This window comes from Felis catus, chromosome C2 (genome assembly GCF_018350175.1).
Source record: "Felis catus isolate Fca126 chromosome C2, F.catus_Fca126_mat1.0, whole genome shotgun sequence".
In the NCBI taxonomy this organism is placed as follows: domain Eukaryota; kingdom Metazoa; phylum Chordata; class Mammalia; order Carnivora; family Felidae; genus Felis; species Felis catus.
In genome coordinates this window covers 55,956,299-55,978,232 of record NC_058376.1, presented here as the reverse complement: position 1 = coordinate 55,978,232, position 21,934 = coordinate 55,956,299, and the positions used below count along the sequence as shown (strand labels likewise).

At 38.5% G+C, this 21,934-nt stretch overlaps 1 protein-coding gene across 1 annotated transcript; it reads right to left on the bottom strand.

The window, feature by feature from the left end:
* Positions 1-373: 373 nt before the first annotated feature.
* CC2H3orf85 (chromosome C2 C3orf85 homolog) lies at positions 374-14,669 on the bottom strand. The gene is made up of 3 exons (XM_045036437.1): positions 14,557-14,669; positions 2,215-2,348; positions 374-790 (listed from the first exon to the last, which is right to left on the bottom strand). The coding sequence occupies exons 1-3, from the start codon at positions 14,603-14,605 to the stop codon at positions 701-703; spliced, it is 273 nt and encodes a 90-aa protein (XP_044892372.1). The 5' UTR covers positions 14,606-14,669; the 3' UTR covers positions 374-700.
* Positions 14,670-21,934: the final 7,265 nt, after the last annotated feature.

The window sequence follows — 21,934 nt, the reverse complement described above, 5'->3', positions numbered from 1 at the left end:
AGCACACCTTTGATGGAAAAAGTTTCAAAAGCACGATCTTAAAATAGACTGGCTTTAGAAAGTGAAAAGTACTGAAAAGATAGGACCAACTCCATTTGAGAGATCCCTATTCCTTTTTTTTTTTTATAAAGCTGATTTATTTATTTATTTAGAGAGAGAGAGAGCACATGCACATACACAGGAGCAGGAGGTGGGCAGAGAGAATCCCAAGCAGGCTCTGTGCTCTCAGTGCAGAGCCCAACACAAACCATGGGATCATGACCTGAGCCAAAATCAAGAGTTGGATGCTCAACCAACTGAGCCACCCAGGCACCCCTCCTCTTCCTTTAATTAAAAAGCGAATTAACTCTCTCAAAAAGGAAGCAAAAGAAAGTAAGCTATCAACAGTGAGTTTTAATGGCACTACTTTTTTGCTTTCGGTTTCCTTTTCCAGAAGAGCCCTTTTTTAATCAATGTTAGTACTATTGTCTTCATTTTAGTTCTCATCTTAAGATCTAGAATTTACTGAGAACTTCTAATTCTAGGTCTCTAGATGGATTTTTATATTTACTCCTTTCAACAGTTCCATGAGACAGACATATTAAGTAATCTTGTAAGTGGCAGAGATTTGCCTCCATGTCTCCAAAGCCCACAGTTTGGTTGCATTGCCATGTTGACTCCCATCGTTTTTTTCTCTCCTGGTTTAACCATCAAAGCACATTTACTGGGAAGTGGACATGTCAAAAGTGAAGGTATTCACATTCAGATAATATTGTGCTATTGTTTTCAAAGCAGTCCATGTTTCATGAGCCTGTAACAAAAGAAACTTTAAGTCATGATCTCTGAGTATGGAGAACACATGTTACATCAATTATTCAGGTAATCATACAGATAATCCTAAAAGATTGAGAGAAATAGAGTGGAAGAATAATACAAAAAAAGGTTTGGTGAACATACTTTTAGTGACCTATATTCTTCAATGCTTAAATGTTTTACAGTATTTATGGGGCTACCGCATGAACCAGTGTGGCAGAGTCTTGTTACATTATAGTATCTGTCAGTTGATCACAGTGCTAGTCTACAATTATAGGCAGGAGTGTACTTGAAAATTTCAGTATTCCATAAAGAAGACACAGTCTACTCGCTTATGTAATATTTAATTTGCCAAATAAACAAATGTCTGGCTTTAATACCTCTAAATGATGCCTGTTGGAGAAAAACAGGCACAAAACTAGATGCATTATTCAAGCCGGTGGTTTTCATCAGCAAATGCTAACCAGAAATGAGCCATTCCTGGTAGACCAGTTAAAACTCAACTGTGCAGAGTAAGGATAGGACCAAGGCCCCAGAAAAACAAAGACATTCAAATTTTTTATGACTTTATACAACCCTTTAGCCTGGTAATAGAGCTTGATACACACGTAAAGAGAAAAAGAACAAGCAAATGAAGGGATTAATTAATTTGTTATACATTTTTGTTTGCTAAATTGCTAAATTTTAAGAGAGAAATCATGAATAATTGAAATCCTCAGACAATTCAACAATTTCATTTGGCCTGGAGTTTCAATGTTTTTTTTGTTTTTTTTTTTTTTTCCATCAAAAGAGTAAACATGGAATAAAACAGGCTAAAGCACGTTTCTTCTTTATTTCTCTTGGAGTGAGACTTCCAAATGAGTAAAAAGTATATGGAAGGCAAGCAAATGAAGGAATGACATTAAATGCTTGGATGATTATTAAAGGTTTGGAAAATAAGCTGCTGAACAACTAAAAGGGAACTAAATGTGACTGCGGTCCATTTATCCACCTACTCAAATATGCAATAATCTACTGAGATTTGACTGAGTAACAATCATTTTGATAGGTTCTGAGAAAAATGACCTTGATGGATAAGACATGACATGCACCTCACCTCTGTAGCCTAGGTAAGGGAGGTTGGGTGCACAAAGAAACAATTTCAGTGTGCCATTCACATGTGAACGGCACGCAATGGGGAGAAAAGAAAGAATGTTACCCAGGAAAGAAGGGAAAGTCTTCAGAAAGAAGGGGACATTTGATTTTAGTCTTGAAGGAAGAGGTGAAGTTTACTAGACAAAAGCCATTTTATGGGAAGGAAGGAGCAGTTACAGCTCAGGGCAGATAGAAAAAATCAGGGCTGATGGTGTGTTAACGCCTGCTGATGCAATGCCTATTTAACAAGATAGATGGTGGGAAGCCATTTGTTTCTAATGCAAATACCTTATCAGCCAGCGTGTTTCCCCACATATTTGGATTGCCATCTGGGTCCCAGTAATCCTGCAAATATATGTGTCTTTTGAGATGTAGGAACTGGTTTGCAGGGTCCTCCAACAAAAATGGTGCTCCCAACGCTCCTGTAATTTAGAGTCCAAGAGCACAGCATCTTTTAGGGCAATAGTTTACATCTCACTGTTTATCCTCTTAAAGAGACATAGCTGTGGCCTTTGGGAGTCTGGGTGCCTGACAAGGAGATCCTGAAAAAGCTATGCTTCGTGGGAGATGACTGCTCCTCAGCCTTTTGCCATGACTGCACTATCATCACCCTGTGTCCTGAATATAGTACAGCATGAAAGCCAGTGCCATGTGATGAACGGAAAAGACTTTTAGAACCTTCTTTACATGCATGGGAGCCCACAGATCTGAATTCAAATTCCAGCTCTATCACTTTTTTAGACAAGTTTCTTTATTCCTCTAAGCTGTAGTTTTCTTGTATATAAAGACATAGAATAATAACACAGTAACACAATAATATAGGATTGCCGTAAGGATTGGATATATTCATGACTGTAAACCACCTGGCTCAAGCCAGGCAGTCAACAATCTTTTATTCTTCCCTTCCAAACCTTTTCTTTCAGTTTGAAGTAGACTGCTTCCAAATCTGGCACTGTGGTTTCAATTGTTAGTATTGATAGATCTATCACTGAATTGAAGAGGTTTGTATTTTAGATTCCTTTCCACTCCAGGATTAAGAGAAAAAAAAAAGATGACTGTTTTTAAAATCCAGACTTTTTTATATCTTGAAATTTTAACACTCTATATTGTGTTTTTATTCCCAAATAAAACACAATTGTGTTCAGAGTTCTAATTTGAATCCATATAAAGGAAGAGCACACTGCCCACCTATTTGTGGTAACAATACAATCTGTTCATTGCTTGTGATAAAGAGTCATTTATTACGAATGTTACATTAGGTACTCTATAGCTTCATCATTAACAGGATTCTACCGACCAGGATTACAGTGGACTATAAGATACAAAACCTCCCCTCTGTAAGGGAGGGGAAGGAAGGGTCCAAGATTCAAAATAAAACAAGGAAACATAGGATTTGATTGCACTAAGGGAGTTTAGGAGAAGGCAGTGTTATTAAGCTTTGGGGCTCTGGGGCACAAGCAGACATTTTCGTGATCAGGAAAATTGCTGAAACTCTTCCTTGAAGAAAAGATTAAATTTAGCAGGATGGGAGAAGGAGCAAGACTTTAAATTTTAAGCTAGAGGAATGATGTGAGCAAAAATGTGTGGCACTGGGAATCTGTAAAATGGATGTCTGAAGACAATGGTTAGAGGTGGCTAGGTTATTTGTGCATGAATGTGTGTGTATGTATCAATGTCATTTATATATGTATATACATATATATCTATCTATATCTATATCTATCTATATCTATATCTATATCTATATCTATATCTATCTATACACACACACACACAAATAATGATAGTTGACATTTATTAAGCATTGTGCTAAGTACTTTACCTGAATTACCTTATTTAATACAACAAACTTAAGAAGCTGCACTATCAATCATTTCATTTTGTGGACAAGGAAACTACATCACAGAAAACTTAAATAATATATTCATGGCTAGTAGGAAGGGGAGATAGAATTCTCCCTTTAAAGCCACTGTACAATATTATGACTAAGAAACAGGAATTCTTGGGGCCAAAGGAAAGTAATAATAATGATAATGATAATAATAATAATAGTCTTTTGCACTTATAGATAAAAAGGAACCAATCATTACTTAAACATTCTGTATGATCTGCTTTTCCAAGCTTGACCTGAGCACTAAGCAGGGTTCTAGTTATTAGTTCTATTACCTCTAGATTAATTTGTTAACCCACTAAGCTCTCGTTCTAAATGCCTACCTATTGAAAATATTGTGGATAGGGGCGCCTGGGTGGCGCAGTCGGTTAAGCGTCCGACTTCAGCCAGGTCACGATCTCGCGGTCCGTGAGTTCGAGCCCTGCGTCAGGCTCTGGGCTGATGGCTCAGAGCCTGGAGCCTGTTTCCGATTCTGTGTCTCCCTCTCTCTCTGCCCCTCCCCCGTTCATGCTCTGTCTCTCTCTGTCCCAAAAATAAATAAACGTTGAAAAAAAAAAAAAAAGAAAATATTGTGGATATTATGCATAGATCAGGCTGTCTGTAGGTGCAAAACACTACTAGTGATGGAAAATAGAAAAATGACTCAGACACATTCTTTATTAATAGAAAGTTAGCAATTTATGTTATTCAGTAATTTAAAAAGAAAAGATAAAAGTCAAATTTTTAGAAGATAGTAGCAACAGACGATAGAAGTAATACTAGCCTGCTGGCAGGTAATCAAATTCAAAACAATCAAACCAGCATGCCTGTGGAAGCCATCCTCCAAAATGTCCCCCAAAGATCACTGCCTCCTTGGTACTCATATCCTCTGTGGTCTTCTTTCATTTAGTAGAGTGCCCTGTGTAACCACAGGATAGTGCAGAAGTGACTGTGTGTGATTTCTATGGCTAGCACATAAAAGATGTTATAGTTTCTGCCTTGTCCCATTCTTGAATCAATTGCTCAAATGGAAGACAGCTGCCATGTTGTGAGGACACTCAAACAGCCCTGAAGAGAGACCCATGTGTCAAGGAATTGAAACCTCCCACCAAAAGCCATACAAATGGAGCACCTGGGAACCTGATGTTTTTGCTCCAGTCAAGCCTTCAGATCACAACAGTCCTCAGATCACAGTAGCCCTCACTGACATCTTTACTGTACCCTCACGAGAGATCCTGAGTCAGAATCACTGACTTAATCCATTCCCAAATTCCTGACCTTCAGAAAGTGTACAATAATAAATGTTTATTGTTTTAAGCTGCTATAGTTTGGGGAAAATAGTTATGTCATAGTAGATAACTAATATGGTGCTTTATAAGTGCCTACTGATGTCAAGATAACCTGCTAATCACCGGAGCTGAGACCCAGATGAAACAAGTGAGGCCACTAGGGCATAAAACAGAAGAAGAAACTTGCCCTCAAGCTCACGATGTTGTGCCATAAGATCTCCACTTGCCTCATCCTAGTCTCTGCTCTGATCATCATTGCAGAGAAAGATAAACAAAGAATAACTCTGCCCCTAAGGAATTCACATTATATTCAGAGCTCATAAATAATTACAAGGAAACATATTGTGGCCAGACCAATTGAAGGGGGAATGATTAATTCTGATATTGGCATGGAGGCATCACAGAGAAATCGGTTTTGAGTTGGGCTTCAAAGGTTATGGAATGTTCCCACAGTTAGGAAGAAGGGAGTGGAAACAAAGCACATGTATTCCAGGCTGAAGAAGATTCGAGAGCCAAGGAACAGAGGAACAAAGAAGGCTCAGGTTCGGTGACCATCACTTTGCCAATGTGACTGCAGGGTAGGGTTGAGGTGTAGATGTGGTCAAAATGAACATTGGAAAGATAAGCCGGGGCCTGATCCTGAGGGATAATTACTCTCATACCAAGGAGTTTGGACTTTATTCTTCAAACAATTAATTATTATTTCTGAACAAGAAAATGATAGGACCACATTTGCTTAAAAAGTTTTTGTTTGATTGTGATAAAATATGCCAACAGAAAAATTACCATTTTAACCATTTTTATTTGTACGATTCAGTGGCATCAACCACATTCACAATGTTCTAAAACCATCACCACTACCTCAAGAACTTTTTTATCCCCTCAAATAGAAACTCAGTATCCTTTAACAATTCTCGTCACTCTTTCCTCCAGCCCCTGGCAACCATCATTAGCTTTCTGTTTCTATGAATTTGCTAATTGTAGGTACCTCATTGTAAGAGGAATCATGCACTATTTGTCCCTTTGTGTCTGATTTATCTCAGTTGAGTATCTTCAAGGTTTACATGTTGTAACATAGATCAGCATTTCATTCCTTTTTATTTTATTTTATTTATTTTAATTTTTATTTATTTTGAGAGAGAGCGAGAGAGCATGGCTGAGCACGAGTGGGTGAGGGACAGAGAGAGAGGGAGAGAGAAAGAATCCCAAGCAGGCTCTGCACTGTCAGCACAGAGCCCAATGTGGGGCTCAAATTCATGAACTGTGAGATCATGACCTGAGCTGAAATCGAGAGCCAGATACTTAACTGACTGAGTCACCCAGGTGCCCCAGTTACTCATTCCTTTTTAAGACTGAATAATATTTTGTATGTATATGCCAACATTTTGCTTATCCATTCACAGATACTTTTGGAAACTCCTTTGTCAGTGTGAAATGCAGATGGTAAAAGGAAGAGAGAGTGAGAGGAACAGGTTGGGGCCTCTTCTAATGGCCCAGAGGAGAGATAAGTGGGACCTGAATCAGGTGACTGACACCATGGATGGGAAGACAGGACTGACTGGAACAGAACAGGGAACTCATTCGTTTGGGCTCACTAGTGAGGACTGCCCAGCATTGAAGTTCTAGTTTTAACTGAGATGTGTTCATAGACCACTTCTCAGATTTCTCTTCATTCTCTTTGAAGAAAAGGTGTTACAGTATTAGACATTTAATGTGTTATTCTGTTAAAAAAAAAATAAGGGGCGCCTGGGTGGCTCAGTCGGTTAAGCGGCCGACTTCGGCTCAGGTCACGATCTTGCACTCTGTGAGTTCGAGCCCCGCGTCGGGCTCTGTGCTGACAGCTCAGAGCCTGGAGCCTGTTTCAGATTCTGTGTCTCCCTCTCTCTGACCCTCCCCCGTTCATGCTCTGTCTCTCCCTGTCTCAAAAATAAATAAACGTTAAAAAAAATTAAAAAAAAAATGAGAGGGGGAGGTTTTCAAAATAGAGTATCTAGGCAAAGAAGATTCAATATCAATATCTAATAAATGTTTGTACATACATTAGGCTCAGGATATAATTTACAGCTAGATAAAGAAAATACAGTAACCACTTAAGATAGTGTTACTTGGAATCATCCAAAAGTAAAACCAATATCTGCACTATAATTGTCATGGTGTATTGTACAATTGCTAAGGGAAAAAAAATGTATTACATAAATCTTAGCAGAGAAGCATTGTTTAAAATATAAACCATAGCTATTTTAAGCTCTAATAATTCTGTCTTTTGAAAATCTTCTATCTTTTTGCTCATGGAAAATATTTCACTGATGCAATCTCCCCCTCATCCCCCACCCTCGCCCCTGAACATTCAAAGCACCTATTTCAGCATTATGTGCCCAACAGGCATCCAATAAATATTAATTGGTGGTGATAATAACATCACCCAGGAGAGAGACAGAAAGTAGTATTTATTATCCTACTTTACAAATGAGAAAATTGACACACGGAGATGAAATGACTCACTCAAGGTCACATAGTAAGTCATTGGCAGGGCTGGAAATAAAATGCAAGTTATACAGAAGGGCATGCTATTATCCTCTCTGCTTGAGAAATTTCTCCTCCCTTTTTCATTCTGCCTGATCAACCTTGAAAGTTAGTGAGAGCAAGATCAGAGTTTGTGTTTGTAAGCCTATATAATACTGCTGGGGTTTGAAAACTGAACCCTGAGTTTTATTACTTTGTTGGTTTTTAATTTTTTTAATGTGGGCAGTATCAGCCAGGTTAATGCCTTTTTTAAACTTTGAAATCATAAGCTATAAAAAAAAATCTTCCTTTTTTTTCTTCCCAACTCCCTACACACCCTCCTTCCTTTCATCCTGTATCATAGTAGTTTTAATAGGATCTGTCAAGCTTAGTTCTGCTATCTAAACATATCTTGAATATAGTCTGCAGAAAATTCTGTACAGTTCAAGTAAGGCAGCCACTTCAGAGTATGGAGATATTCGAGATCACAGCTCTTGCCACACAAACCAAGAAGGATCAGAGATTGAGAGTCTTATCCTGGCCCTGCCAGTGATTTGTTGGGTCATTAGCTGGTTACTCCTGCCTTTCCATTTCCTGTTCTTTAAAAGGAGGCTGGATCAAAGGCACCTGATCCTTGACTCAGTTGGTTAGGCATCCATCCAGCTCTCGATTTCGGCTCAGGTCATGATCTCATGGTTTCTGCTTTAGAAGCCCATGTGGGGCTCTGCGCTGACAGCGTGGAGACTGCTTAGGATTCTGTCTGTCTCTCTCTTTGCCCCTCCCCTGCTTGTATGTGTGCACACTTGTGCTCTCACTTTCTCTCTCTCAAAAATAAATAAATAAAAATTTAAAAAAAAAGTAAAATGAGGCTAGATCATATGAAGCTAACTAAGGTCTCTTCTAGCTCTAGTATTTTTAATTGGAATATATTCATAACAAATAGGTCATTAACTGAAAATTGCTTTCTCTGCATGGTGTTAGGGCATCAAAAACATATAGAATATACTAAATGGGTACCGCTCCTACTACCAACAAGGAGTTCACATGCTGAGAAATTCAGCACTGAGATAGATAGAAATAAGTGAAGGAGAAGTCAGAATAGTCCTAGCCAATAATTAAAAGAATACAAATAAAAATGTATTCACATTATGCACAGAGAAGAGTGCCCATCGTGGGCTGCGGAGCAGTATGTTGGTAATGAAAACTGTACAATTGGAAATGGAATGATTCCCTATTTTGTTATCACCCAGGGAAGGTTGAAAAGGAGTCTTTAAATTTGATATTGGAGAAATAACTGAATAGTCTTTATACTGTGCACCTGACTGTGAAGATGATTCCTTGTACCTACACAAGAAGAGGAACCTATACATGAAAAAACACCAGAAAGCCTGATGTGAAATATAAGATATAGAATCAAAGGACAGAGTCTGATGGCAGAGTCCTATTTTCTTTCCTGTAGAAGAAACTCATTTAGAGTAACCTCAGCTCACCCTTCTCCCCACTTGTAGATAGACTCTGCCCCTCAGAAGGGGTGGTGCCCCATTTAACTGTCCAAAAGGCATAACTTGGCATGTTCAGCTAGCTCTTGCTTCTTTCTCTTGAGAGTTAGCTGCCCTCAGAGATCATACTTTCTCTTCTGGTTCTGCAACCTGCAACTAGATATGAAATTTACCAAATTCTGGGGTCCAGTCATCAGGTCCTTTATATCTTATACTATGTTATGTCTTCCAAATTAGCCACTCTCAGGATTAAAGGGAATTGATTGCCTTCCATGATCATCTTTGGTTTATCTCTCCTCTTGATCAAATAAGCAGGCAAAGAAGGGAAGTGGGGAGTTCTATGTGTCAGAAGGTGGTACAGAGAACCCAACATGTCTGTTGTCTCTAAGCCTCACTAAGAAACAGAGAAAAAAAGAAACAAACAGGGGCACCTGGGTGGCTCAGTCGGTTGAGCGTCCGACTTCCGCTCAGGTCATGATCTCATGGTTTGTGAGTTTGAGCCCCGAGTCAGGCTCTGTCTGTGCTGACAGCTCGGAGCCTGGAGACCGGTTCAGATTCTGTGTCTCCCTCCCTCTCTGCCCCTCCCCTGCTCACACTCTGTGTCTCTCTCTCTCAAAAAATAAATAAACATTAAAAAGAAAAGAAACAAACAAGCAAACAAATAAAAAAACCCACCAAAAACAAAAACAGAATAGACCAGGGCCCTCCAACCAGCAGGAACTAACTCATCATCCCTGGAAAGCCAGGGCTGTGAATTCTGTGAATATTCATAAACAGTTACAATGAGGGAAGGAATTCTTTGCCTGTGAATAAACATGGTGGAATTTAGTGGGGGCAGAAGACACAGCAATGTCTGACAAATCCACAGGATGGGCCACAGCTAGCTGTTTCCCTTAAGGGCTGGGTGATACTGCTACTTGAAGTGTTACATGATGCCTGGTGCTGGAGATGGAGAATAAGCACTACAGTCCTGGCACGAGTTCAAAAATGCTCAGGTACCGGATGCTGAAAGCAAAGCACTTAGCATTCAGTATAAGCAATTAAAGAATTACATTTATTATTTACTATTTTTATTGGATTGAGTCCTAGTCTCATCCCTTAAAATGTTTGTCTTAAAAAAAAAAAAAAAGAAAGAAATGCCCAGGCACGTAAATTAAGTATTAAAATAAAGTATAAATAGTCACTTGGAATTAAGTACAAAAGAGGATCAGGAGAAAAGGATATATGGACATCTTGGCCATATGGTAAAATTTTCAAAGATCTAAGCGTAGGAGAAATTTTCTAATTTTGTGAATAATTAAAATACTCATGTTTAGGTTCATATATTTAAAGTTGAATATTAAAAAAATTGAATATTTAAAAAATAAAGTTGAATATTTTATTCTCTGTGTTAATAATTTTTGTTAGAAATTATGAAATAGTTATTTTTTGATTCCCACTCTAAATTTTGATCACTGATCGAAAAATTTATGGTGGAAAAGAGAAGAGTTGTATTTCATGTAATAGACTGTCACTTTGCTACAATTCAGATAAAAGTTAATGAGAGAGAGAATGAGAGAGAAAAAATTTTGGGTTTTGGAGGAAAAATATGAAGAAGAAAAAGAAGGAGAAGGGAGAAATCAAGAAAAGAAATGAAAGGAAATAGAAAATAAGGGAGGTTATAAAAATGAAAGGTTCAAGAGGTGAAAAGTCGTAGAAAAAAGGAACAGGACAAATAGGGAAGTAAAAGACAGAGGGCAAAAGAGTCAATGGAAATTAGTTAGGAAAAAAAAAAAAAGACACTGAACTTCAGGACTAGCTCTTAAATTCCATCATTTTACTAACCTGTTAAGGAAATGCTTTCATAAATGAACTTTTAACTTGGGAGCTTCAGCTTTACTGATGTTACAATTGCTAGTGTGTTGACTTTGTTGCAAAGTAAATAGAAACTAGTATTACTTGAGTTTAAGCTCAGTCTGTTCTAACCTGCTCTGAGCGCATTAACATACACAAACATACATGCTCACACGCATGGCCATGTAATTCCTGGGCTCATGTTTTGGACCTGGCAGATCTTTTATTTGCTTTTAATTTTGTGGACAGAGAAATTTGTAACTCACAAAAGGCAGCATTTAATATGATTCAATAGTAACCCTTGTGGGTCATTGCCTGTGTGAATTGATGGGATTTCCAACTCTAGGGCCCTGACAAATGGTGCCACATGGACAGGAAAATAGATGGTTTTTCTGTAACAACCAGAGTGCTCAAAGAATCCAGTCACAGGCAATGATATTTTTCTCTGAGTTATTTCCCAGTTTATTCTCACTACTCACTTTCTTGAGAGCATTGATCAACCTTAAGCCAAAGTGAGTAGATAAAATTAAGAGCAAATTCTTATAAAACACACTAAAACTATATACAGAAAATAGACTCCCAAGGAATGGGAGGGTAGGGAGGGCAGCTGGATGACTGAGAAGGGCCGTTCCTCGTTCCTTCTACGATGGCACAAAGGAAGGCAAAAAACGGAGCCACTGGAGTGTGGGGATGGGGGGGTGGGGGGGGGAGGGGCTGACTGGGTCAAAGGGAAGAATGTGAGCTTAAAAGCTCTTATCAGAAAAACCCAACCCAACCCAACCCAACCAACGAAACAAAAACCTTCAAGACAAACTGCTGTTGGTTGCTAGCCGTGGAGTAAAAATAGGACCTGGATGTCTGCTAGAGAAACAGGCTAAAGGCAGTTTGCCTCTACTGTCTAAAACCAGAAGACATACTTGCACTTCATGTGAGCTTATCACAGGTTGACAATACGGGCAGCAAGAACCTCCAGCTTGTTTCACATATGGGTCAACCTCAAGGACTGGCTTACTTACTCTGTGAAACACTTTCCACATATGCGTATTTTCCATATTTCTCCTTTGTGTGAAATGGGGCTGTTGGATTTTAACAAGTGCCCTCTTGAGGTGGAACATACTGAGTTAGGACTTCTCTTTACCCTCACTACAACTAGCCACAGCTGGAGAAAGCTTCTGGTTATATCTTAGTTGGCTCTATCTGTTCCCATAAAGTCATCCAGCTCCCTCACTCCAGGCCTGTTCTTGGAGAACCACTGGCCGCAATAGTGGATTTATTCCTCTTTTAGCAGGTGGGCTTGCTGTGTGCTCTGTTGCCTGTCCTGTAGCTGCATATCCCATATCTAGCAACAGGGCCAGAGGAGACAGTTTGTGTAGCAGAAAGAAGGGTTTTGTTCTCAGAAGACCTAAATGGAGGATTTGCGTGTGAATCCAGCATCACCATTGATGAACTGTGTAGTTTAGTCATTAAACTTCTCTAAGCCTAAATTCCCTTTGTAGAAGGAAAATCGTAACACTTATTTTCAGAGTGATTACGAGAGTGGACTTAAGGTAACCTATGGAAGGCCCCTGCCACAGAATAAAGACTTCAGGTAGTAATATTAATATTTGCTGCTTTTATTATAGGAGAAGGCAATTCTTGACCTAAATGCTGAAGAGAGGGTTTTTCTTTTGTTTTTTGATCAAATCATGACACTTGGACTTCTAATTCTCTGACCAGGGAACCAGTTCCAATGTGCATAAATTACTATTTTAAGAAAGTCAATAAAATGATTTGAGGACTGTGCTCATGAATGTAATTACTTGGGGAAGCTTCTTCATCATTTTTAGCTTCTGCATTCCCATTTGGAAAATGGATAATGACATCTTTTCCCTATTGACTTCAAATTAAGTTCTAGACAAAAGCAATTTGTTAGACAACTAATCCGTAACAGAGAAAACTTTTTTTTTTAAATAATAAACACACACTTTTTTAAGATGGTTGTTTTCTTATGAGTAGAGGGCTCCAAGGAAGTGCAGATGAATAAGCTGCATTCTTAAATGAAAGATGGGAAGAGAGAGGGAAGAAGTGACTGAAGTTGATTCAAGCTACGATCTCCTACTTGAGAGCTGAATGATTTAGAAAATGTCAGTTAAACGAATCATTTGTGTAAGAAATGAATCTGGTCCCAAAGACTTATGTGTACCCAGCCTAGAGGTGGTAAAGTCTTCTTTCCTGAGATCTGAAGGGCTGAACCCAGCTCTGTCAACATTTCTCTCTCCTTGGTTTCCAATTCTCAACTTGTTATTTCACGAACTTTAGCCACATAATTTTATTTATTTATTTATGAAGTGAAATCAGTCAAACCAGTTGTCTTTCTAGGTAGACACATTCGTATCTCAGCTGGAGTTAAAGTGAATTCCAACTGGTTTCCTGAGAAAGTCTGTAAAAGTCATTTTGCAGGACCATTTTCCTTTTGCCAGATATTTTTGACCCTGCCTGTTCATAGGTGAATGTTGACTAGCAGTAGTGCTTTTAGCCTTGCTCTAATCCACCGTCACCCACTCTAAAGCCAACTGCATGGATCAGCAGTCAAAGCAAAGCAGTACACTGATGGATTGTAAGTAGCCCATGACTTCAATTTGCAGTGTGCTCCCTAAACACTCACTTAAACTGAGCCAGCCTCACTTTCTTCATCTGGAGAAGTGGGCTGTAACCACTATGATTATACATGCTTTGATGATAATTGCCTAATAAAAACTTGGCTAAAGATGTTTAAATCAGTTATTTAAACATGTCCCAAACATAAATATAACTCTGATGATTAAAACTCTTTATTAAAATTATTTATATGCTTAAGAATGAAAGGCTATTTATATACGCATGCATATATGTGCACATATATCTAGAATCATATTCTAAGTATATCCTTTTATCTGTGTGTGTATATGTGTGTGTGTATGTGTGTGTGCGCCTCAAGAAAAATATGTAATTTTTTTTGTGGGTCTTAAGTTTATCATAAAAGTAGAAATTTATTCTTATTTAAGCATTTCACCAAAAGTATTTGTAAGTTGTAAAGATTTAACTGTGAAAATAATTTATACCTTTGTAGGTATTTTCAGTTTTGGTTACAAGAAAAACAAATGACCTCTCAGTTCCATTCAGATATCAGCCACTGAATTATTGGGTCAATTTGGCAGCAAATCATCTGACCTTCAGTGCCTTCCTTGATCTGTCTTTAAAACACCACTTCTCTGAGCTACAGCTTGCTCTAAAGGTTAATGAATTCACACTCTCACAGTACCTTGAGGTCTCCACACAATGGTACCATGTAAGTATTACAGTTTCTAAAAGCCATTTAAAATTTTTCTTTGTTCAAGGACACAAGAGCATTTCTTTGGAAGCAGCACTTAAAAGGACTTCTTAGCATTAGTGACATGCTAATATGTTAATACAAAACTAGGAACAGAATGATCACACACAATTAACACTAACATGTTCAAAACCATGGCATGACATGATAGTTTGGTTTTCCCAATGCTTTAGAATTGATCTGTGGATAAAACATGTTTGTTCATTTCTTTAAAAAAAGTCGAAAGTGGTTACCTATCAGCATGATTTTGTAAAAGGCATGATAAATAAAAAAGAAATAGATTCTTACCTATAAGCAATGTTGAACACAGGGCTACTTGAAGCATCTTATATGCCATAATCCTGTTTTGGAAAGAAAAGATTTATTTATTTTAATTGAGACCCAGCAAAGCTGTAGGTCACACCGTCTACTTTCCAGGAGCGTGAAGCATTTGCTGCATACCTGGCAGCCCTGTGGAGCTGACACAAGTCAGAGAGGCCGTTGCCTAAGATGTGGCTTATTTATATGACTCCTGCCTTTTTACCCTTTGGACTTTTTGGACTGACTTTTTACAAGCTGTTCTTATATGAGCCACGTATTTATTTACTAATTTTATCATCTGTACAGACTAATGTAATAAGATGTTAAAAAAAAAAAAGGTTGGAAAAACTGAATCACTCATACATTGCTGGTAGGAGCATAAAAGGGTACAGCCACTTTGGAAAACAATTCGGCAGTTGCTTATAAATCTGAGCACGCAATTACCACACAACCCAACAATTGTACTATTGGACATTTGTCTCTGAGAAATGAAAACTTATGCTCATACAAAAACCTGTATAAGAATGTTCCATAGCAGCTTTATTGTAATAGGAAAGAACTGGAAACAACCCAGGTATCCTTCAAGAGCTGAACATTAAACATATTGAAGTACGCTTATGAGTTACTACTTAGCAATAGCGATACTGTAAACGTTATTGATAGACACAACAGCCTAAAGGAATCTCAAGGGAATTATGATGAGTGGCCAGTCCCAAGTGGTCAAGTACTGCATGATTCCATGTATGTAACCTTGAAAAGATGAAATGGTAGAAATAAACACATTAGTAGTTGCAAGGGACTAGCTATGGAAGGGTGAGGTGGGTGTGGTTATAAAAGGGCAATATGAGAATCCTCTATAGTGATAGAACTGGTTTGTATTTTGACTGTGGTAGACATGTGAACATAAACATGTGCTAAAACTGCACAGAACTAAATACAGATATCTCATACACAGACACACCCATGAACACACTTAAAACTGGGGAAATCTGAACAGATCAGTAGATTACAGCAACATTAATATCTTGGCTATGATATTGCACTGTAGTTTTGCAAGATGTTACCACTGGGGGAAACTGGGTGAGGGGCACACAAGATCTTCTTACAAGTGCGTGCAGTTCTATCTCAAAACAAAACATTTAAAGACAAAGGAATGTTTAACTGCATTATAAAATGTGTTTGTTTCCAACGAAAGTACACTACGAATAAAACCAGGACATTTCTTTACTTTTTATTTTTTTAGGCAATTACCCTTCTCTGTGGCATGATTAATAGCTAATTAAATAAACTCATCATTATGCAATTTATTCTTTTTTTTTTTATACAATTTATTCTTAAAAGCAAATCACGCATCTGTTAGCCAGTCTCAGCAAAATTATGCAACCGGAAACAAGCAGATACAGAGACATAACAGTGGTAGAAAATAACTTTCTTGTCTATCTTTGAATTGTAAAGAGTGTTTAGAGACCTGGATCTACCTAGTGCAGTTATGCCTCTAATTGCTGATGGAAGCCTGGCAAAGACAGATGTCTGGGAATCGGCACAGTAAAATCTTGGCAGCCTATCCCATGTATCCATCTATGTGTCCAGCAGTTGCTCATTTCTGTGATTCTTCCTTGTCTTTTATTTGATGGAGAGGTATAAATGTGTAATTATGGGATGGACTAGAAAAATCTCAAGAAAATCAAAAGAAAATACTTTTTGTTATGAGAAGCACACACAATCAAAGGAGAAATTCATCTTCCTCTCTTCTCTTCCCTTCATCATTCTTCAACTTTTGAGCCTAAAGTCAGGCTTGCCTGGTGTGGGGCTGTAGGCACGGCTGTCTCCCATCTCTTTCACTCTTTCATTCTCTTCTCACAGAATGGCTCATTAGTTGGTGATTTGGGTTGTGATATAGAATGCAAATATGAAATAATAATAGTCATTCTGTGAATTAAAAAAAATTTTTTAATGTTTATTTTTGAGAGAGCGAGAGACAGAGTGTAAGCAGGGGAGGGGCAGAGATAGAGGGAGTCACAGAATCTGAAGAAAGCTCCAGGCTCTGAGCTGTCAGCACAGAGCCTGACGTGGGGCTCAAAGCCATAGTCCATGAGGTCATGACCTGAGCCAAAGTCAGACACTTAACTGACTGAGGCACCCAGGTGCCTCTCTGTGAATTTTCTATATGTTGTCTCATTTAATTCTCATGGCAACTCAATGGCGAAGATATTATTATCATTTTATAGATGAGTAAGCTGAGGCTCAGAGAGATTTCATAACTTGTCCAAGGAGCGTGTCAAGGTGAAACTTTGTAGCAGAAGAAGAGCGACCGCTGTGCTGAGAGGCACAGCCAGTGAGATGAAACGGATTAGGTGAATGTGACCCCAATTTGGTCCACAGGTAAAGGTGGCCTTGGCAACTCAATTCCGCAGGGGTGGTGTATGTATAATCCAAGATCCTTTATGGGCCAAAAATTGTTGTCCTTCCTGGTGAATGAAGCCTTCCTTCTCTGATCCCCCAAATCGAATCTGGCTTCTCTTTCTCACATCTGCATACCTTTGGCACTTAGGCCCTGTCTCTCTGTATTATGTATGGTTTCATATGTACATTTCAGTGTTCCCAAGTGTATTACAAGCTTTCTGAAGGCTGGTTCTGCATCTTACTCCTATTTGTATGCTTTCAATACCTAGCAGCATGCTTACCATGTAACAGCCCTCAATAAACACAATTAATCTCATGGAATCAGCTGATTCATATTAAACTGAACTACATAAAGTTGAATCAGTACTTTCCTGTACTGGTCTATCAGCATTACAGCCTTATCCTACTGGCTACGAAATCCAAGTATAATGTAGCAGCTTTGTTTTTATATTAGGGCTTGGGTTTTAAACAGTGTTTTCCAGAGCTTGTCTCTTCTTATGATCTCTAAGAGAAAAAAAGTTGGAGGCATGAAAATTGGCAATATTTAATTATAAAGGCATAGAAATGCTCTTTGAAATAAAATTGGAATATCTATCTTTGAAAAATACAAAGATCAAGTGGCATGGATTAATGAAGCTCATCAAGGAAGTCTGTTTACAACTTTGATGCTTTGTACTTAGAAATTATTACTTTAATATGATATGATGGACCTTGGTAAGCTCCCATGGTCTCTTTCATATGAATGAAATATAAATGTTAAAAAAATGAGAGATCAGATCTAATATTATAAAAACAATTTACAGAAGAAAAAAGAAAAGAAAGAAAACTTTATTCTACCAAGAAGCAAGCGGAATTTAGTTACTGCTCTGTCATCCCAGCAATGCAATCAGACCCAATAAACTGCAAAGGTCTGGAAAATGCAATGTTCATTTAGAAAATTCTGATAAGAAGTGATGAAGGGCATGGTGCAGCCGGGCATGATTTAATGACATCATCAGCATCAGTAAAAGATGAGGAGTCAGCCAACATGTTGGAGGAGAGGATACTAGCCCTTATAAACATTGTACTAAACTTTCAACAGCATTCGACCTATTGAAGATAAGCTCGTGACAGTACTTATTTATTTATTTATTTATTTATTTATTTATTTGTTTATTTATTTATTTAGAGGGTGCATGTGCACACACATGCAAGCAGGAAGGGACAGAGAGAGAGGAAGAGAGAGAATCTGAAGCAGACTCCATGCCCAGTGTGAGTCTCACGACCGTGAGATCATTACCTGAGTCAAAATCAAGAGTGGGATGCTTAACTGAGCCACCCAGGTGCTGCAATATAGCACCTATTTTTATGCAGTTACTTGAGATTTTTGCAGAATTGCTATGTGGGAACAAAATTTGACCATAACACGCGGTAAAGGACTCAGTTTTCTACTGATTTCACTACAGATGGGTTTGTTGTCCTTGACAGCTTAAGATAGAGTGTAACATGCCATCATTATCAGGTCGAACCTCAATTTAAGAGTGCACTTTCCCTCCTAGGACTGATGGAATATCCCATCACCCCTGGGGTAGTGACTATTTAGGCAGAGAATGGCACAGCAACTACATTCCAAGAAGGAGTAAGGGTTTCCATAAAGTCTTGTGCTACATGCAGAAAGTAGCTCTTTAATGAAGCTCAACATGACTCAGTTGCTCTAAGGCAGAAACTACTTTTAAACTACTTCATAGAATATTGTTTTGCCTTGAAAGCTAGAGCTTTTGGTTTTATTATTATCTCAATTTGTGAATAAAATAAAGCCTTGCTGAGAGCACACAGAATATGGTCTCATCTCTCCTTATCCTGTCCCCTCCACTTAAGTACATTGTCCTCCCTCTTACCATCATGACTACTGAGCCCTTAGGGCTTCTGTCACCAGGTCGTGGGAGAATGTACTTATCATATGTTAACAGTAGGAGCTGGATTAACTTGGAGAAATTAGCTAAAATGTTGGAGAAACACATTGTTTTTGTATTCATTTTTAGTGTGACCATTGCAGGTTTAAAAACTTGCTACCACTTGAGACACCTTAGGTTTAATGTGGCTTGGAAATGTAGCTTGAAGACTTATATAATAGACTTCTCTTTTACTAGATGTAGTAAAACTGATCCTATCTGGTTTGAGGTGAAGGGGTCTTCCAGTTATATGGGGGCTTATTATCATCTTGAGATCTAGGCCATTTGTATTACCCAGGCTTCTCTTCTGCTCCCTCTTTCCCATTTATTTGCTAATTGAAATATCCACCAAGGAGTGGTATATAAAGACAGACCCTGAGGGGTTTATAGACTTATCCTTAGGTATTATTCATTCATTCAACAACTATTTTAGTGGGTACTTCATACGTTCTAGGCACTTTTCAAAATCTATTTTAAGCACATTTCATAAACATTGTTCCCAGTACTAGAGTTACAAAGCTATATCAACCATTTTATTAATGTTTTTTTTTAAGTTTTTAAAATTTATTTACTTTTGAGGGAAAGAGAGACAGAGTGTGAGCAGGGGAGGGACAGAGAGAGAAAGTGATGCAGAGTCCGAAGCAGGCTCCAGGCTCTGAGCTGTCAGCTGTCATGGGGCTCGAAATCACGCACTGTGAGATCATGACCTGAGCTGAAGTCAGACGCTTAACCGACTGAGCCACTCAGGCGCCCCTCAACCATTGTTTCTTGTGTGGGAGAAGACAACTTCAGGGGAAGTTTCCAGTGAGATGAGTTGCAGTTTTCCATGAAGACAAATTTAATTGCGGGAGAAGAAAAATTCCAGGAAAGGAAAGAGCATGGCTAAAGATCATGAGGCTTGAGTGGAGAGGATGCATTAATCAGTCACATTTGAGGCTATCACAATAGCATGCGTGAATACTGTACTGGCCTTCTCTAAAAATTCTCTGTATTATTGATGTTTAATAATTTCTATTGGTTATCACTGTAGACAAATAAGAGTAATTGAAAGATATGCCATTAATACAAATGTATACAGTCTAGCAGTTTAAAGATGTCAATCTGTTTTATGATATGGTGTTGGAATCACAGACCTCTTGATGAAGCTTTGAGGTAATGCATGCCAAGGCATTTTCCTCATTATACACTGAATAATTGATAGTTGACAATATGTGACATTTATTGAACATCTGCAATTCACTAGCTAGTTTACAGAGCACAGAATCATCAAGGGACCCTGCCCAATCAGCTCACTATCAAAACTCAGTCTGTCACTTGCAAAGTCTTCCATGCTTCACTAAACTAAAAGCAAAGAAAGCATTTCTAGGGACTCACTGCAGAAGTGAGTGGGGCTGTATTTTCTCTACAGGTAGCTCTGTGGGCATTATTATTAGTTCCACAGGGAAGCAGTCTTTTCCCATGGTTCTGGTAATCTCAAAAGATAAATTTGATGACCTAGTATAGATTTGAAGTAGCCTGTTCTATCATGATCATGATGCTTTCATGATGCTTTTTCTGCTATAACCTACAGTTGAGCTCTCAGCAGTGTGACTTTCTCAGGCTTAAAATCTAAGTGCATGTGTTTTAGTCTGGTACATATAAAAACAACATTGGTGTAGCATTAAGAGATTTAAAGTATTGCTCGAAATTCCTGCTTCCTTGGGGAAAAAGGAGGGGACTTAAGATAAAGGAGAGGAATATGGAAAATAAAAATGAAATACCATGGGTATGTAGGGGGACTAGGGAGAGTAAACTGAGAATTTTGTGTTCTGGGTTGGATGTGGCAAGAGAGTCAAAAGAGGCTGGATAAGAATGGCAGAAATGGCATCCCATTAATTGTTTTTGGGTTGCTGTGTTAGTTTGCTGGGGCCGCCAGAGCAAATACCACTAAAAATTTCCCACTGTCCTGGAGACTAGAAACCCAAGATGAGGGTGTTGGCAGTTTTGGTTTCCTGAGGCCTCTCTTTTGGGTTGTTTAGTGCTGTCCTTCTGCTGCCTCTTCACAAGGACATCCCTCTGTGCATGCATACATTCCCCGTATCTCTGTATGTCCTAATTCCTCTTCTTATAAATACAGTAGTCAGCTCAGATGAGAGCACTAACAGCCGCATTTGAACTTAATTATCCCTTCAAAGACCATATCTTCAAATTCAGTCGCATTCTGAAGTATGGGTGTGTGTGTGTGTGTGTGTGTGAGGGGGAGGGCTGTTAAAGATTCAACATATGAATCTGGGAGGGACACAATTCAGCCACTAACAAGTAGCAAAGAGAAAAACCCTTCAAATGTGTGTAGCTCTGCTTCTTCTAATCCTTGTTTCTGCTTAAGGAATAGGAGTGTTTGGAAGGTCAGTAGAAGATATCCGAGGGAGGAAAAGAGGCTCCACGAGGATTTATCAGCTGGTGATGTCTTTCCTTGGGGAGACTGCCTTTCTCTCTTGGATGGAGGAAAGTTCTGAGCAAGATAAGGACCGCTCCTCTATATTCCCTCTCTCCATCTCCACTGAGCCAGTTTCCATCCTGGGAAATTCCAATATTGTGAAATGATTTGCATCTCTGGCTCATGTGTTGAGGCCAATGTAAAATGTTAGTTCTCCTTCCTACTGACAGTGACCAACAAATTGATGGATTCATTTTTTTTTTTTTTTCTCATGGAAGGAAGATCTATCAGGGCAGGTATGTATGGGCAAGAGTGACTTGGCAGAAGGGAGCTTGACAGGAGGACTTCTATACTGCAGCAACATTGGTTTCATTTTTAGGAGTCTATTCAGATAGAATTCACAAATTTCTCATGAGCCCAAAAACTAGATTATTTGGTTTATTCCAGGTTACATAGTAGACATTAAATGTATTATTATGGTCTTTTTTTCTTTGTTATCCATTTTCTCAAGGAAACCTGAGACTATTATCGTTTGAAACTAGAAAATCAAGCTTAGTGCATGTTTTCAAGGTTCTTGAAATTCTGATTATCCTCATACAGAGGGTTCTTATGAGGA

Coding starts and splice junctions, on each gene's coding strand:
- CC2H3orf85 (XM_045036437.1), bottom strand. CDS start 14,605: ATGGCATATAAGATGCTTCAAGTAGCCCTGTGTTCAACATTGCTTATA. Junction 2,349..14,556: donor GTGTTCAACATTGCTTATAG/GTAAGAATCTAT, acceptor TCTAAATTACAG/GAGCGTTGGGAGCACCATTT. Junction 791..2,214: donor GAAACACGCTGGCTGATAAG/GTATTTGCATTA, acceptor CTTTTGTTACAG/GCTCATGAAACATGGACTGC.